Genomic DNA, 17,212 nt, shown 5'->3' with positions numbered 1-17,212 from the left:
GATATATCATTTTAATTGCACAAATACAGTCACTTTCAGGAGCCTCTGAAGATCTCAGATCAGCACATAATATTCTTTAGAATCCTTCTAAAGACTTTTTGAAATCCATATATCACCTCTGGGGCTCAAGTTTACTGTTCCTTATTTATTTTATTTATTTTTTTTTAAATCACAGAAGACCACACTTCATCCTGTACTCATAAAATCCAGAGTGTCAGGAAATCCTGGTGTTTTGAAAGAACATGATTGGTTGCTCCGTTAATTCAGCAAGCATTTGTTGGTCTTCCTTGAATGAGCAGGAGTCCAGCCTCATGGGAACCCAATTGAGTAGGAAGTGCTCCTAGAAACTCTGGCTGGATTATGTTCTTTGGAGACATCCACAGTGTCAGCCTCTTGTCTTACAGATGAGGAACACCAAACCTTTCATTCTCATGTATTTGAAATCTGACATTTTATTGTACTTTTTTCAAATCAGTGTCATCATTACCCAAAGGAAGAACTAATTTGAAGCATCCATTTCTCAGTGAAGGAAAGATCAAAGTGTAGGAGACATCCCACCCAAAGTCACAGGATCCCTCTGCAAAAGTGAGGGATAATGTTTGTGTTAGATCATGGACGTCACCTTCTGTTAAATACCACCTGGGAGTTCCTCATTTCTACTGTTTATGCCACTGTGACATTTTCCAACTATTAGGAAATAGACTTCTTAAGATGCTACTAAGCTTACTCTACAGATTTAGTTCATTTTAAGTTTTCCTCATTAGTCATTTGTCCTATTCCCTAATAAGTTAGACTCTTCTTTTGTGGGCTAGTGGTTATGACAAAAGGGGATGAAGTATTCAGAGAAGACTGTGGTTTATTAGGTAGCATTAATCATTTTAAAGCCAGTTTTTTGCACATTTATCTAAACCATCCTTAGTTCTTATTTTATTGACAGATTTTTTTTAAATGCAAATTCATGGTTACATTTTGAAATTAGTTATGATGTATGAATATATGAGTATAATTGAATGACAAATCTCCCTGGGAGTAAACTGAACATGTTTTCCTGGTGTGAATTAACGGATGATGAATTAAAATGTTTCTGGACTCAATTCTAGTGAACATTTGTAAATTACTATCTAAAAATCAGTAGGATACATTCAGGCCATATTTTCCCCACTTTTTGCAACTAAACTGTCTATCAGAGGCAATCTGAGATTTTTTTCCCCTCCTCCCAGGTAACTCTGACCTTTTCCAGGAAGATTCCAGGAAAGGCTGGTTGGTTCATATTTCCCAAGAAATAAAGAGGTTTTGATTTACCTGGGCGTATAGAGGATGGGGTGAGCAAGGGAACAAAGAACTGTGGGGCCACCTTGACTGTACATTAGCATCACTTGGGAGTGTTAAAAAAAAATACTGATATGCGGGGAGGGGTCTCATACTTTTGGTAATTCAGATTTACCTAACCTGGGTGTACTTTGAACTTCTAGATTTTCATTTCCCCAGGCAATTCTAATGTAGAGAAGGGTTGAGAATCATTATTCTGGCAGGAAGTTTCCCAAACTATAGTATGCATCTGGAAGGTTTTTCAAACAGATTGCTGAGCCTTACTCTCAGAGTTTCTGATTCTGTAGGTCTAATGGGAAGCCTCAGTTATTTGCATTTCTAGCAAATTCCTAGGAGATGATGATGACAGCGATGACAACTGAGAACCACCACTCCTGAGCAGCTTTTCTCAAACTGTACATCTTACTAAAATGCAGACTCTGATTCAGTAGATCTACCAGCAAACAAGTTCTGTGCAATTCTAACAGGTCTGAGGTGATACTGAGGGTGCTGGCCCACTAAAAGCAGCAAAATTCGAATTGCATGCACCATTAATAGCCCATTTCAGTAAAGTTCTTGGTGTAGAAAGATGTGTGGTTCAGGAGATCCTAGATTTACCTTGTGGCTGCAAGTGCAGCTTGGAGCTCTTGGTGGCAGGAGGGATCTGGAGGGTTCAGTGCTCCTTTGGCACTTGGTCACCCATGGTTTGCCAGGATATTTGAATATGCCTTTGGTCAATCTCGGATATTTGTAGTGAACTTCATTGTAAAGATTCTCAGTTTGCTGGAAGGAGTGGAGCAGTGGTTCTCAGTCTGAATGGTGCGATGGAATCACCCTGGGAACTGTTGAAATAACACCAATGCCCATGTTCTTCCCCTGCATTCTGATTTAATTGGTTTGTGGTAGTAACCAGACGGTGGTGATTTTAAAAGGTTTGTAAGTGATTTTAATTTAACGCACAGGCAGTATCAAGAACCACTGAATTAAAGTTTCACATATTAGAGTCTTACAGATCATTTAATGTTTTTTTTTCCCCTCTATTACATTGCCTAAGTTGTATTCCATTGTGAAGCAAACAAACTTTATTAGGTAATTGAGGACAGTTAAATATGTCGCCTTTAACAAACCACCAAGAAAAGTCTCTACCAGGTCCTGTTGCTATTAAATCCTAAATACAGAGTGAAAGAAAGTGCTGGGAAAATAGAGTGGGTGTTTCTGAAGGAGCTGAAATATGAAATATTTCTGGGACTGTATCAACAAGCCTAATTTTTTCCCCTTGGGGTTATGATTGTACGGAACAAGTCTTCACAGCAAAGCTTGCCAAAAAAGGTTATGATAAAATCATGGAATGTGAATGAGTAGAACTCACAGGGTAACTTTAGAGGAGTCGGTCTCTAAGTTTAAAAATACAGGGATGACATATGTATTACATTTGTAATAGAAATTCTCATAATAAAATAATGCTGAATACAAGAAAGCTCCTTCTTTGTAGCATGGGGATGTCTCTGAGGCCAAGGAGCAAATGAAATATCACAGCCAACAACAAAGTGATGAGGACTCACCAAAGACCCTCAACCTCTTTATCTTTGCAAATTAATTTTGTGCTCTATATTCAAGCAAATATGTAGAGGTTGTCTAAACATACACATACCAGATGAGCCAACTAGAAAAGCTGAAGCTCGTTTTGCTTTTGGCCATTATGGACTAGTGAGAAAATTGTGGACTTTGGCAGCTCTGCCCCTTGCTTTGTGACACCAGCCAAGTGTCTTCATCTCTGTGGGGCTGTCTCCTCATCTGTCAAGTACCGATGAAGACGTAATCTCTTCTAAGAATGAGTCCAGGCAGGCCTCACTCACAGGAGGCACTCATTTAGCAGCAAGTGGGTTCATTTCTAGCATGCCTGTAAGAATTGAATCCTTAACAAGAAATACTAGCCACCAAAATATTTTCCTTATGAGTTCTTATTGGTATTTTCTACCTGTTAATTATACAATTTAGATTTCTTAATAATTGTGAAGTATACATTTCTTCTTGGAGAGTTGGCTCTCTTGCCTAATAGCCGCCCCTGCCCCCTTACTGTTTTCTACCTCTAGAATGTTCTTGCTCTGTTACTTGCCTGTCTTCTTTATTTTATTCAAGTCTCTATTCAGATGCCTTATCCTCAAAGAACCTCCCCCCTTCTGAGAATGAGGTGCACTCAAATCACTGGTGATGCTTCAGAGCCTTTATCCCCACCTGGAGTGAGGCTGTGTTGTTGTAAGTGGTGTCTGTCTGCAGCAGAATTGTAAATCCAGGAAGTCAAGGACTTTGTTTCGTGCCCTGCTCTAAGCCTTGATCTTGGAATTTTTGGCTGATGGAAGTCATTCAGTTAATATTTGTCAAATAAATGAGTGAAGAAAGATTGAGAGGACTTTGTGGGTTGCCTTTCATTAGGTAACCATGCGGATACCTGATTCCCTATTTCACCAACAGGCTGAGGACCCCTGAATGCCCAGGCCAATGCCACAGTAACTCTAGGTCTCCAGATTCTAAAGCACACCTTGGTGAGGTGTGGGGGACACCAGGATCCAGGGCTCTTTCCTTTTTGGCTTTATATTCGCCCTGCTAAATCTTGTGACAGCAGATCTAATCCAGATTTGAGAACCCTTGAATTATCTCTGAAAGTAAGTGAAATTCCTAGGATTGTCTCAATGGATGTGTCTGCCCAGTGTGGTATGTGAGAGAGATGCGAAAGCACTGAGCACCCAGCTGCATTGATTCTGCAGTTGACTTCCTAAATTTTACATTTTTTTTTTTGCCACCCATTTGCCTGTAGTAAATGTGTAGCATATCACTTTTTATTTTAAGTGACCATTCAGGAGATTTTGAAATAGAAGGAAGGCTTTGGTGTCATGTGTGGGACTCTACAAAATTTAAATAGAAGAATCTGGCAGGGTAATTTTTATCTTATTTTCCCTTCTTCGCATTTAGTAAGTTTTCGTTTGCTCTTATTTAAAGATGTTTTTAAGCACAAAACTTTTGAATGCATTTGTTGCTTGCATATCATGATTATACTTCATTGACATAGGGACCTGGAGAAAGTCTGGAAATAGCCATAATAGAGTCACATGGGTGGAAGTGACTAGGATTGAATGGATATTCCATTACTATTGTAAAATGGCTTCATGCTGGGTGACTCTGTTAGTATTTTAAGGGCTCACCTCTTAAAGGAATATTATTAATATGGTTAAATCAGCTTTTTCCCCTTAGTTTCTCCTATTGCAAATCATATTATCCCTTTAGTCTTTCTATAACTGAGAAAAGTTTGTTTTCTTTTTTCTTTTAAGATGTCAGATGCAATGTTGCCAGGATAACCAGATTAAATTAAGTATTTTATATATAGAATTGTTTTTGACACCATAGGGAGACTACAGTGAGAATTCTTTTCAAAAAGATAAAAATTCAAAAGCCCTTTGATGCAAAAGTCATGGTGTGGCTATTTTTTTCTTCTTTTTTTTTCCCCCCCTCCATGCAAGAAAGACAAATAGAAACATCAGTGAATAAATAAAAATTTTCTGGGAGAATTTATGTATTAGAAGCAGCTGAGAAGGAAGGTATTAGAAATATAATTCCTGATAACTCTGCCAAGTTTGAGTGACTTGCTGGGGATTGAATGCTGGGTGAGTAAAGGTTCTAGGTAATCCATTGAGAGATGAATAGAGTGTTGAAAGAAGGTGGGAAATGAAAGAACTTAACAATTACAAAACAAGAAAACTATAGATTTTAGAAATCTAAATTCTTTGAAAATATAATTTTATAATTTGCCAAGTCAGCATAATAAGCTTAAAGCTTTATGCCTGCTAGCCACAATGTTAACAACATAGCTTTGAAAAATTAAAGTAGAAAGTGTTAGAAATACCAGAAGTTACTGGTTCACAAGAGGAGATTTCTACAGATCCCTCTTGAAAATCAGACTAAAGATGGAAGGTTCTAGGCAATGATCTTCCTAGTATCTCATTTAATTATGACATCTGAATGTCGTAATTAAAAAGCTCAATTTAATAGATAGGCAAGTTTGTATCCAGTAAACAGAGGAAACATTATCTTTTCAAATACCTATATACTTTAAAATTGACCATAAGCTCATAACACACATGTGTGCCAAAAATGTAAAAAATTTAAGAAATTAGCAAGAGTAGAAAATTGTACCACATATATTTCCTGGTAACAAGCACGTTATAAAATCAAAAGGGAAAACTCCCCAAGACTTCAAAGCTGAATTATAGATCATTTAGGAACAAGTCACACTGAGAACAATGCTGTAAAAAATTAGAATTAACTAAAGCAGTATTTGACGAAGATATTAAAACCATAATTTAGTTTCTACTCTCATTTAATCCTGTGTCTTTAAAAAATATTTTGCATAGAATAAAGAAGTATAATGCTGAAAAATTAACTCATTGAAAGAGTTTGTATAGTGCTGAAACGAGAGAGTGAGAAGTAATAACTAATATTACTCAAGTTTATAAGTTTAAAAATCTTGAAATGTTAGGAAGTCAAAGTTAGCAGGATCTTTAAAAACAAGGCTTATTCTAAGAATACAAAGATAGTATAACACCTACTAATGGATATTAATAAAGAGAAAGCCAGTATGATCCTCTGGAGAAAAGTTGAAGCATTTAATAAGATAGAACTTTTATTTTTAATATTCTTATATCCTTCCAAGCCATGCTATCCCACCTCTATTGCCAAAGCAGTTCTTAAGAAGAAAATCTCTCAAGGCTTGAGCTGCAAAACATACTTCAAGAGGTGATAGTGTTGGGATTGTTAAAGAGACTGCAAAGTGGAAAATAGCTAGCAAGAGCAGATATGTTGGGTTTTAATGGAAACATGGTTAATTGAGGCATGTTTGGAAAGTCAGATTATACATACTGAATATTTGTAGAATAAGAATTAGTAGTAGAATGTGATGCATAATGTTAATTACAGCAAATGAGTAAGAGTAGGAATTAAGTGCTACTTGCAGTGAAAGTCACAGAGCTTCTCTTAATTGTAAAACAATGGTTTTGTTTGCCAAATAAGCAGTCTGCTGAATTGTACTTTACCAGCTCCAACTTGATCAGTCTCCACAGTCAAGATTTGCCTTCTCCTCCCCAGCTCTTTGATTTATTCTGCCCCACTCGACTGGGAACCTGGGGTTGCAGTTCCTCCATACTTAATCATGTTCTCTTCTCAGGGCAGTCCCTTGGGGTAACAATATGAAGGTAGGATAGATGGATCCTCCAAGATTAGAGTAACAACTCCTTTTGGGTCCAGGAAAACAAGCTCTGTATGCCCCGTGACTTGTGCTTTGAGGGAGCCAGGAATCTAGCCAAGCTGGGCAGCTTTAACAGAAACCACAGTTCTGTTCAAGAACAAAGACGAGTCCAGAGAAATCATCTACCTGAGAAAGACTGGCCAATCCAGGGTTGAACAGTACCAGCACCAGTGGTTCCTGAGACAGGAGGAGTGTTATTAGAGAGGGGCATGAATGGCACCTGAGGGGCCAAGTCTCAAATCATCATGTCCATTTACTAGTAACTTGATCTTGGACAATTAACTTGACCTGTCCAAACCTCAGTTTTCATAATCTGTGGACAGATAATAACTCATTGAAAGGGATGATTGTGAGATTAGCACATGGTGTGCATGTTAATGAAATCTACTTTGAGGACAGAAGCTGTTTTACTTTCCAGTCTGCTTTAAACTTCATTTTTTTTTTTGGTCCTGGGTTTATGTTTATGTTGACAGCAGCCCCAAGAGAGCAGAGGCCAGCAGTTGAATGTTGCCCCCATGGTGCCGTGAAATAGCATTCTGTCCCATAGGAAAATTAGAGAGCAGTTGTAAGTTAGGTGGCAGAGGGCAGGTCACAAGACCATGAAGAGTCTAACCACCCCAGCTCGTGTCTACCTCCAACTCACCTGCTACCCAGCTATGGTAGAGAGTGTGTACGCCTGACTCCTTCCATATTCTCTCTCCAAAAGCCTTTCCAACCTCCTCCTGTGTCTGCTCTCTTCCCAGATGTTCTCTACTGTTGCCCAGGTTCCTCAAAACCTGTTCCAAGAGGAGATCCATTTTTCTGATTTTTTTCCCACTCTTCCTCCTACATAATCAAAGCTCTGATTTATCTCACAGTTAGAGCAACCAGGCTTTAAATTGGCCCGAGGGCCTCCAGAGGATCAGGGTCCCCTGTTGTCCATCTAACCTCCTCTCCCTTGCTCTGCTCTGGCGGCACTGGCCTGCTGGCTCTGCCTGGGACCCAGGTGTGGATAGCTGTTGCCTCTGTGGGGATGTTCTTCCCCTGCTTTCTCCATGACCCGCCCTCACTCCTTCAAGTCTGTTGGGCTTTCCCATCATGGCTATTCTACCAGATTGTAAATGCCCCTCCTTTCAAATGCTCCAGTTCCCTCTTCTCTGTTCCACTCCCCATAGCACTTGTCACTCTTTACTATTATATAATTTGTTTGTAATATTTATTTGTTTTTTTTCTGTCACCCTCCACTGCCTTGTAGACTCTATGAAGTGAGGCCTCTTGTTTTTTTTTTTTTTTCCTCTTTATTAATGTATCCAAAGCCTTGTACTTGTGCTCAGTCAGCATGTTTGAATAAATTTCCTAGAACAGAATGTGTGCTTGGTCCCTGTATTATGTCTTGACTAGACAGGAAGGAGGTGCCCAAGGAAGATGGCCAGTGAAATAAGAGATGCATCAATCCAGTAAGAAAAGGGCCAGAGAAAAGGAGCAAGCTTGGTTTTGGAAAGAGATTTACTTTTGAGGAATCAAGAGCGGAGTGAACTACAAGTGGAGGAGGCCTGGGTCCTGGGTTTAATTTTACCACTGAACCTCGGCGGGTCACTTCAGCCTTTTGCCACTGGTTCTTTATCTACGAAAGGAGGAAACTAAGCGAGGTGGCCTCTTAGGTCTGACCCTACTGTGTGATCCTATTTCTGGGTTTTACTCTAGGAAAGACAGAGCTCTGGAAATGTGGCCCACGCCACACAGCACTGTTTTCTCCCAGCATCTTCCCAGCTCCCCCTTCAAAGGTCATGGGGTACAGGGACGTTGTTCTGATTTATTTCCATCTTTTCCTCAAGCACCTTATGTTGGTAGAGGTTTCTTAAACCAAGAAAGTGAGCTGTGGACTAGGGCTCAAGAAGCTAGGATTTTGCTACCAGTTCCTAAAATTGGGGGGTAATACCCAGCTTTATTTTTCTCATCATCTCTAGAATCGAGGTTCCTCTTTAGGGGATAGTAGATTATATTAAAGAAAAGAGAATGAGGTACATTCAATGAATCTCTGTTAGAGTCGAAACATACCAGGTGCCATTTGGGAGAATTGCCTGGGAATTTGGCTCATTCTCTGTCTTATTAAGCCGCCACATTGTAGAATTGCAAGGTCTTCATAAGTTCCATCTCATCGGAACTCAGGAGTTTGGAGATAGAGTTCTTCCGTGTCGATGGTCATGCACACTGTCCACGGTCTCTGAAGAAGCCAAGATTCATTTGTGTGGGTCTGTTTTGATGTCCAACCATTCGTGTTTTCGGAGAAGAACCCTTAAAACTCTTGAATTCAAATATGTGTCTGTTAGTCCATGACTGCGTCCATGTCACGGTGCGTCTTCCCTTCACCTCTCTTTCTTTGGGGCACTGCACTAGACATCAGTGGTTCCACACGAGGGAGCAGGAAGATGCAGAAGAAGGGAACTCAAGGCTCCTATTCTAGTGTCCTGGTTGGCAAAACTAAGTCAAAGGGGTTTTACCAGGTTTCTTTCTCGGCCCTCCTCTTTGGATAGTAAATAGCTCCTCAGGACTGTCTGTGCTTCTGACAAAAGTGCCCCCCCACTTCCCTGGGCATGAGCTAAATTCTTTCTCTCCCATTTAGAAGAGAAGCCAGATTGCTCCAAGGCCCGCTGTGAAGTCCAGTTCTCTCCACGTTGCCCTGAAGATTCCGTTCTGATCGAGGGTTATGCTCCTCCCGGGGAGTGCTGCCCCTTACCCAGCCGCTGCGTGTGCGACCCTGCGGGCTGTCTGCGCAAAGTCTGCCAGCCGGGATACCTGAACATACTAGTGTCAAAAGCCTCAGGGAAGCCGGGAGAGTGCTGTGACCTCTATGAGTGCAAACCAGGTACGCGCGAGCTCTGTCTCAGCAGCCTGCATCAGAGGGTAGCAGATCCCTCCTCAGCTACCCGTGGCCTCTCCTTCCCACAAAGATGGGCATTCCTCCCCAATATGCTGTGAGTCTGCCACTTCGGGCTAATGGCAGCCTGACGTCTGGCCTTAATCAGAACCAGAGGGTTAATTCACTGGTACATGAGCACCTTCAGGGAGGGAGTGTGTCTTTTTCTCTTTTCTTCTTTTTTTCCTTCTAAGTCTGCTTAATGGGGATGTGAGATTAAGATTAATGGTGCTATGGCTACCTGCTTCGTTCCCCTTGAGAAGGTCAGAGCCCTCATTTGCAGATATACCTGTCGCTTCAAAGTATTATATTTGAAAGCAGTCATCACACATAAAACAAAGTTATTTTTAGTAAACATACACATCAAAATGCCAGAAGTTTTATAGGGAAACCCTCAACCCCAGTCTTCCTCCTTGCCAATTCCCCACCATCCAGCACCTTGACTTTATGGCATGTGCTAAGTCATCTTTGACTATTTACTCACCTTCTTTGCCAACGTTTGATTTGTTGTCATGTCTCAGCTGTTTCTTGCTTTACATTATTTCTAATATCCTTGATCTTATGTCAGCATTTCTAATGTGGTCTGTGAACACTTTGGGGTTATAGGGATTTCCTGTTTGCAAGTTTCTAATGATTGATCGGGATTTGTTTCTTTCTTTTGTTTTGGTTTTATTTTTCCTGGTAGGTAAATGCTTGAAGCAGAGCTCTCCTTATCCATCTCTTGAACTTGTTCTAGCAGAAATACCTCCAGCTGACCATCACCATCCACGTAACCATTGGTCTAATTCTGCCTTCATCTTAATTCTTCAATGTTTTGTCCCCACCTTTTCTACAGGAAATTTGAAATAGTTTGCAGTTTTGTAGCATTACTGAAATAAAAATAACCAGCACTGGGACTGGGTTTCTTGGGAATCAAGGAAGCTTGGGAAATTTGTAAGAGTCGATACTTCATTGTGGGACTCCAGAATGCAAGTAGATGCCACAGTAAACGGTACCTCTCTGTTTGCCCCTTTCAGTTTTCAGCGTGGACTGCAGTACTGTGGAGTGCCCCTCTGTTCAACAGGCCGTGTGCCCCCTGGACAGCTACGAAACTCAAGTACGACTCACAGCGGACGGCTGCTGTACTCTGCCAGCAAGGTTGGTTTGCTCTCGGTCCATCAAGCTTTCTTCTCTGTCTTGTATGTTAGCATCATGTAAGGTACAGTTTCAAGCATGCCGCTTGTTTTCCCTTGGGAAACCTAATACTTTCCTGTTTCTCTGGAGAAATCACTGAACTGTTACTATGACTTGGTATTTACATAGGTCTTTCCTCAGATCAAAGCCAGGTGTCATCAGGTTAAATCATTAATCTCATAGATTCTTCCTGTAAGGGTGCTTGTGCACTGTGAAGGCTGGGAACTAGAGAGGCAAGTCTGCCCCTCTGTGTAGGTAGGGAGGCAGGCAGTGAGGTGTCTCAGGAATAGGCATGTGTTTTGATTCTCTGCAGAGAGATCTTATAGGTGCTTAAACAGTGAATGCAATGTGATGAAACATGGCATGCTTCATAGAGCTGCTGCCCAGGACCCTTGACACTTGGAGTCATGCATCTACCCAGGCCCATTTCTTTCTGAGGCAAAGAGGTGTGTGAATTCCTATCATGTTTTGTGGAGTAACAAACATATCTCTTTTTGGCTTAATGCGGGGCGGGGGCGGGGGGGGGGTGGGGGGAGAGCTACTATTGTGCTAATTTAGTAGCAAGACATATGCTTGGCGGTGTAGAACTGGGCTTCTCCGGGACACAGTGTTCCTGGGTCGTATTCTGAACAGTCCACAAAATACCACCATGGACCTGGCCCTTTGTATTTTGCTTTGGTGGCAATTGTGTAGTGACCCACAGGGTTTACAGTCTCTTCCCTCCACCTGGGATGCCTGTCCCTCTTTTCTGCCATGACCTCCCCTCCATCATTTGCAGGCCACTAAGTCATCTTTGTGATAAAGTCATCACATTTCTTTCAGCTGTTGTTGCACATGTAATATCAGTTGTTAAAACCATGCCATATTTAACTCCCTTCCTAACCTCTTCTCCCTTAGTTCAGTCCCAGTGCTAGGCATTTGGCATCTGGGTTTGTTGAATGAGTAGGTGTGGTTGTAGATATGGTTTGGGAAATTGAGACTATATGGGGTCCATAGTTATGGTAAGCATCAAATTTTTTGTCTGTAATTGGAGTAGACATCCAGGATTTGTTCTGATAATTACCTTTTTCTTCTTTCCTCTTAGACGATGTTAGATCTTTGGCATCCTAGGATTCTCTCAAAGTGTCCTTCATACTATACCATACAGCAGGTCCACTTTTTTGTGACGATGATGTGCTAAAGTGGTACAGCACCTTCTGATGACATTAGAATGTGGTAATTTTTGTGAAGATGTTTGGAAAGGTGTGAAAGGCTGCACACTTGTGAGGTTATTGCTGATTACTTCAGGAGGCAAATGGAGCAGTCCTGACAGTGCAGATGTTCCTTCAAGGTCTTCTTGAGAAGGAAGAGGCAGCACATTATATTGAAGAACCTAATTAATCAAAGCCAAGCCAGTTGTTAACTAAGAAGCCCTTGAATGAGGTACAGGGACCACTCTCAACTCAGTTATTAATGCAGTACAGCACCAACTGCGTATGGGAGGCACAGTGGAGGGTTTGAGTGGGTAGAATCTGTAGGAACACATGTTAAATCTCAGTTTAAGAAAAAAAAAAAAACTTCCTCACAACTAGTGGTGTTTAGTAAGATTTGGGCTACTTCCTGAGGCCACCTGAGCTCCCTGGCATTGGATCAGTTTCTTTTTGTCTGAATGGGCATCTGCCAGCCATGCTCAGAAGAACTGTGATATTGGAAAGGAGGTTCAAATAGCCCTTCCTTTCATTCCCATGCTTCTTTGATTCTAATAACCATAAACCTTAGGATGGTTCTTATTTTATTGATAAAATTTTGATTTTGGCATTCAACTGAGGAACAGTCAGCATTAAATGTGCCTCTAATGATGAAATTGAAAGTAAAGAGAAGGAAGTCGTTCAGAATCCCACAGTAAATTATTTGCAAAGTGGTAAGTTCTCACAGCTCTTTGGTTTCCTGTATTTTAGGTAGTCAGTGACCCATGCTCATCCCCGCCCCTGCTCCTCACACAGGCTTTGTTCCCTCCTGATCAGGGCCCTCCTAGCTCTTCTGGCTCTGAGTCTGCATTTGCAGTCTCCTCTTCCCCAATAGCCTTACCCTCCTCTTTCACCTGGGCAGCCTCTGCCCTGTTCAAGACTGTGTTTCCTTCTCTTTGGAGGGTCTCCAGTCTTCAGCCCCTAAGGATGACACACACAGTCCTCTCTGCTCCTTTATAATTCCCCATTTATCTCTTTATCATAGTGCCTTTTATAATACATTGAATCATTGATTTTTTGTTTTTTTTGGTCTTTGCATTCTGTGTGATTCTCAAGGAAATGGAGTGTTTGTATGTAGCTTCTAGATGTAATATGTCAACCTACATTTATTGGCAAATGAATAAACTAACAGACCCTCTCTCAGCCATGGTGACTTATATGTTGAAAAGGAATGACTACTTTTAGTTTATTGTTATTTCCTTGCCTTTAAGTGTCAGTCCTTCTGTCTCTTTTCAGAACCCTGGCTCTGTCCCCTGCCTCCTCCTTGACGAACCAGTGCTCCTCCATGCTGCAGAAACCTTCCATTCCAAGCTCTGCACTCACCTCTCACAGCATGAGTCACCTTTATCTCTCCATTCCACCTTTTCTAACATCACTCATCCTGCAGGATTCCAATTAAATTCCACTTTATCCACTTGTGCTTCAGCCCCCACCTGTCCCACCCCCTCGGAACTCCCAGTGCATCCTTTTCTGTGCTGTCAACTAATCATACACTTCCTTGCACCAAGGCTACATGCATAAAGTCTTGTCTTACCAACCAGAGGATGTTTCTGGAGGTCAGCACTTATGTCTTTCCCTCCATGTATGCTTGAATACTGAATGAGTTTGTAAATGCAGAATATGCTCGGGCTATGACTTAACCCTGTTCAGCCTAGGGTAGTGCATTAAGTGGGTTCCCATATAGTCAGGAGGGTGATAAACAGACAATACTTTGATAAGAGAATAAAATCCCAAGCAGTCATGTAAAAATTAAAAATAAAAGGAAGAAATCCTAATGTGTGGTAATAGTTGGTAGTGTTTTAAATGAAAAGGAAAAAACAAAACAAAACATGTCATTCTATGCCATTTTGTGAGCCGTGTCAAATACTCTGTCTTTATGGGCATGACTTTTAGGTATAAAGAACGTTATAGAATATATAAAAATCTCCTGTTGTGATTATTTGACACTTACTTGCATATTTATAAAGAGCATTGGTAAGAACTTAGAGCATTCTGAAAGCAAAGCTGATAATTGGAGAATTCCGGGGGGAAAGCTTTTTATATGAAAGCCAAATGGTGTGAACTGTCGAAACTTCAGCAGTAGAAATTTACCTTCAGTAATAGTAACAACTCCTTTGGGTAAGGATTTGTTATGTTTTCACGGGTTAGAAAAGGAGTTTGTGCCCCTCCCCCATCTTAAAGACTAAATTCCTTCCTCCTCCATTCCCACCCAAGTGGAATTGCCATTCCCAGTGAGACTGTCTCACCTATTCAGGCCCCTAACCGCATGTTTTCATTCATTGTTTCTCATCCAGCCAAAGTGTGGCAGACACTCCTCTCTATGTGTTCTCATGGTATAGTCCCTGACTGGCACTGGTTGGCCCTCCTGCCTCAGGCCTTTCTATGTGTAGATTATTCCTTCTTTTCTTGCAGTATCTCCAATTTTTCTTAATGGCTCATCCTTCACTTTTGGCTCTTCTGTATGTCTTCTTCTCAAGAACTCCATCCTTTTTTAGACATCGTTCTTTTAACCATTGTTAATTCAATGGGTCTGGGTCTCCAGAGAGCCTCTCAGGTCTTTTTATCTTTTCTATTGGCACTAGGGCATTATGTCACCTGCAGGCAGCTCCTCATACCTGGAGAGGGTGAAAGCAGTGAGAATTAGTGGCTTTAGGCTATATACTGGGACAGAACAAGGAGGAAAACTGGGACCATCCCTGGGGTTTTTGACGCTTTTGTTCTTCATGTGGGTGAGACAGTATCTACACGAGAGTGTATGGTGTTTGTGTGTGTACAAATGTTGTGTGCATAAGGGAATTTATGACACAGAAACCTTTGTCATATGCACTGGCACACCTGACATCTTTGCAGGGAAGGAAAAACATGTCCTTAAGCAACATATAAGTAACAACCACAATCCCATTAAATGTGGAATGTGCCTTACTGTTTACAAAGCATTTTCCCTTGTGTTATTATTTTATCATTACTCTTAGCTCTATGAGGAATTTGCAGATATGAAAATTAGGTTGAAAGAAGAAATTACTTGCACAAAATGCTCCTTGGTACAAGGGACAAAGCAGGTCTAAGTCTTTAGCGCAGTTTCTTTGCCTTCTGTGCTCCTTCCACTGCAGTATCTTTTTTTTTTTTTTTAAGTAGTTCTTTTTTTTGCTGCAGTATTTTTGATAACAATGGTTTGGGTTGCTGTTGTTATCTTTAAAACCAGGAAACAAATCAAGGGATAGGAATTTATTTCTCACTGACTTGTTTGTTTGTATTAGCATGGTTCAAATTAACAAAATTCACATGCTTCATTTATTCTTTGCTAGGTAACAAGCTGTCCCCCAAAGCAGTACTTAAAAACAACAAGGTTTATTATTTCTCATGACTCTGTGTATTGACTGGGCGGTTTTGTGGTCAGCTGGCTGGTCAGCTGGGACTGGATATATCATCCACGTGTCTGTTAACTGGGATGGCTACAAGGGCGCCTCTCTCCATGTGGTCTTGGATCCCGGCAGCCCACCAGTGGCAGGAGTGAGAGGAAGTAGCAGAGCCTTTAGAGACCAAGACTTGGAAGTCACACATCTGTTCCGCCACATTCTTATGGTCAGAGCCAAGTCACAGGATAAGCCCTATCCAGAAGGTGGGAGAGTAGAGTCTTCCTCTTGATGGAAGAAGCTACATAGAATTTGTGGCCATTTTTAATCCTCCATAACATATAGTTAATCAAACTAGGTGCCTCCTAGATTTTATTTTAAGATTACAAAACACTGGTAAAGTGCTACGGATGTCTGACCCTTTTCCAAAGACTAATTAATGTCCATCTGGCCCTGGGGCTCCGTGTCCTTAGGTGCAACTCAGGACACCTTATATTAAGCTCCCTGGTCCCTCAGCACCAGTCTGTTCCCTCCCTCACTTGCCAGCCAACAGTTCACTTGGAGAAGACTCAGGAGGCAGGAGCCTCTGAGCACCACCCCAGCTCTGTGCATCATTTAGCTGACCAATAGTTTTACCTCCTCTGCTTAAGGAGTGTTCTGACCACTCTAGGTACTGGGTTTTCTCTCATCACACAACAGGGAATGTGAGTTTGGGGATACCAGAGGATCTACCTGATGAAACCAGGTCATATTTTTAAAAACAAAACTTTGAAGGATCTTGCATAGAAATTCTGCTCTATAGTGATTGATCTTGCCTGAGTGAAATGGATCTACCGGAGGTGGTTGAAGAGTTGACCCACCTGGGCTATAGGTACATCTGGGAACCCACAGTCTCCTGTGTCACCCAGCCCAAACCGCAGCTCCCAGATTATAAGTGTCTTCTCTGTACCCCTCATTCTTCAGTGCTTGAGTTTGCTTAAGTCTACAGTCCTCACTTTACCTCTCTCATTCTTCATGCATCTTTCAGATATAGGCTTAGGGTGGACATTAAGTAATTACAATTTTGGACAACAATATCTATACACCTTACTTTTACTGTAAGTCAAATGTGTTGTTTTTTTTTAAACCTTATACCTTTTGATTTGTTAAGTAACTTTTTATATTTTTATTAAAAAGTTGAATGAACTTAATATTACTGATAGTCACCCATTCTGTATTTATGAGATTGTCTTAAATTTTGTGTTCCAAAACATTCTGTTATCAGCTTCTGTCTATAACTATGCCTTTCTTAAAAATTATTGAGAAAAATCCAAGCCAGTTATTTTGAGGTACAAATAAATTAAGTCACTGTTTATGATGTTCAAAAACTTAAAAATAGGGTTTCTTCTGGGTTTTGTATGCTGTGGAAAGTCAGGTTCCCAAGCTTTCTCCTGGCTCCTGCCTTTTCTCTGACCAAAGGGCCTGATTCTCTTCTAGCAGCTATATTTGGGACATTTATCTCTCTTGCTTTCTGAAGTTCTGTATCAAAAAATCCCATTTTATTTTTAAATTAAGACTTAAATGTGTGGTTTTGTTGTTGCTGCTGTTGTTGTTGTTTTACTTCCTATCTCCAAAGTAATTAAAAATTTTAGATTATCTCTTAGCTAAAATGTTGACTAATGTGTGAGTTCTCTTTTCACCAAAAAATTTAAGTAACGTCGTATATTGAGATTTTCAGTGCAGTTCCAGTTGAAATTCATAGAGCTTAACCTGAGAGGAAGGTTGTATCACTCTCCTATTTCATAGATGAAGCATGTGGAGCTGGAAGGTCTCTGCATAGTGAGTTGCAACAGAGCCAGGCTGAGCAAGCACAGATCATTGTAGTGCACTGTCCCCCAAGGTCCTGAGTTCAGTTACCACCAGCCCCTAGTCCCACCACCCAGGGGACCTGACACGACGTATTCTGCACATTTCCTTTGTT

General features: G+C 41.0%; 1 protein-coding gene across 1 annotated transcript in view; it reads left to right on the top strand.

The window, feature by feature from the left end:
* The window catches only part of Crim1 (cysteine rich transmembrane BMP regulator 1), a 179,548-nt gene that overhangs the window by 67,145 nt on the left and 95,191 nt on the right, over positions 1-17,212 (top strand). Inside the window, exons 3-4 of the mRNA XM_015479775.2 lie at positions 9,207-9,449; positions 10,517-10,637. Coding sequence (XP_015335261.1) covers positions 9,207-9,449; positions 10,517-10,637 — 364 coding nt within the window. The remainder of the gene's footprint in view (positions 1-9,206; positions 9,450-10,516; positions 10,638-17,212) is intronic.

Source organism: Marmota marmota, unplaced genomic scaffold (genome assembly GCF_001458135.2).
Source record: "Marmota marmota marmota unplaced genomic scaffold, marMar, whole genome shotgun sequence".
Taxonomy (NCBI): domain Eukaryota; kingdom Metazoa; phylum Chordata; class Mammalia; order Rodentia; family Sciuridae; genus Marmota; species Marmota marmota.
The sequence above is the reverse complement of the archived record's forward strand: the minus strand, read 5'-3'. Positions and strand labels throughout refer to the sequence as shown.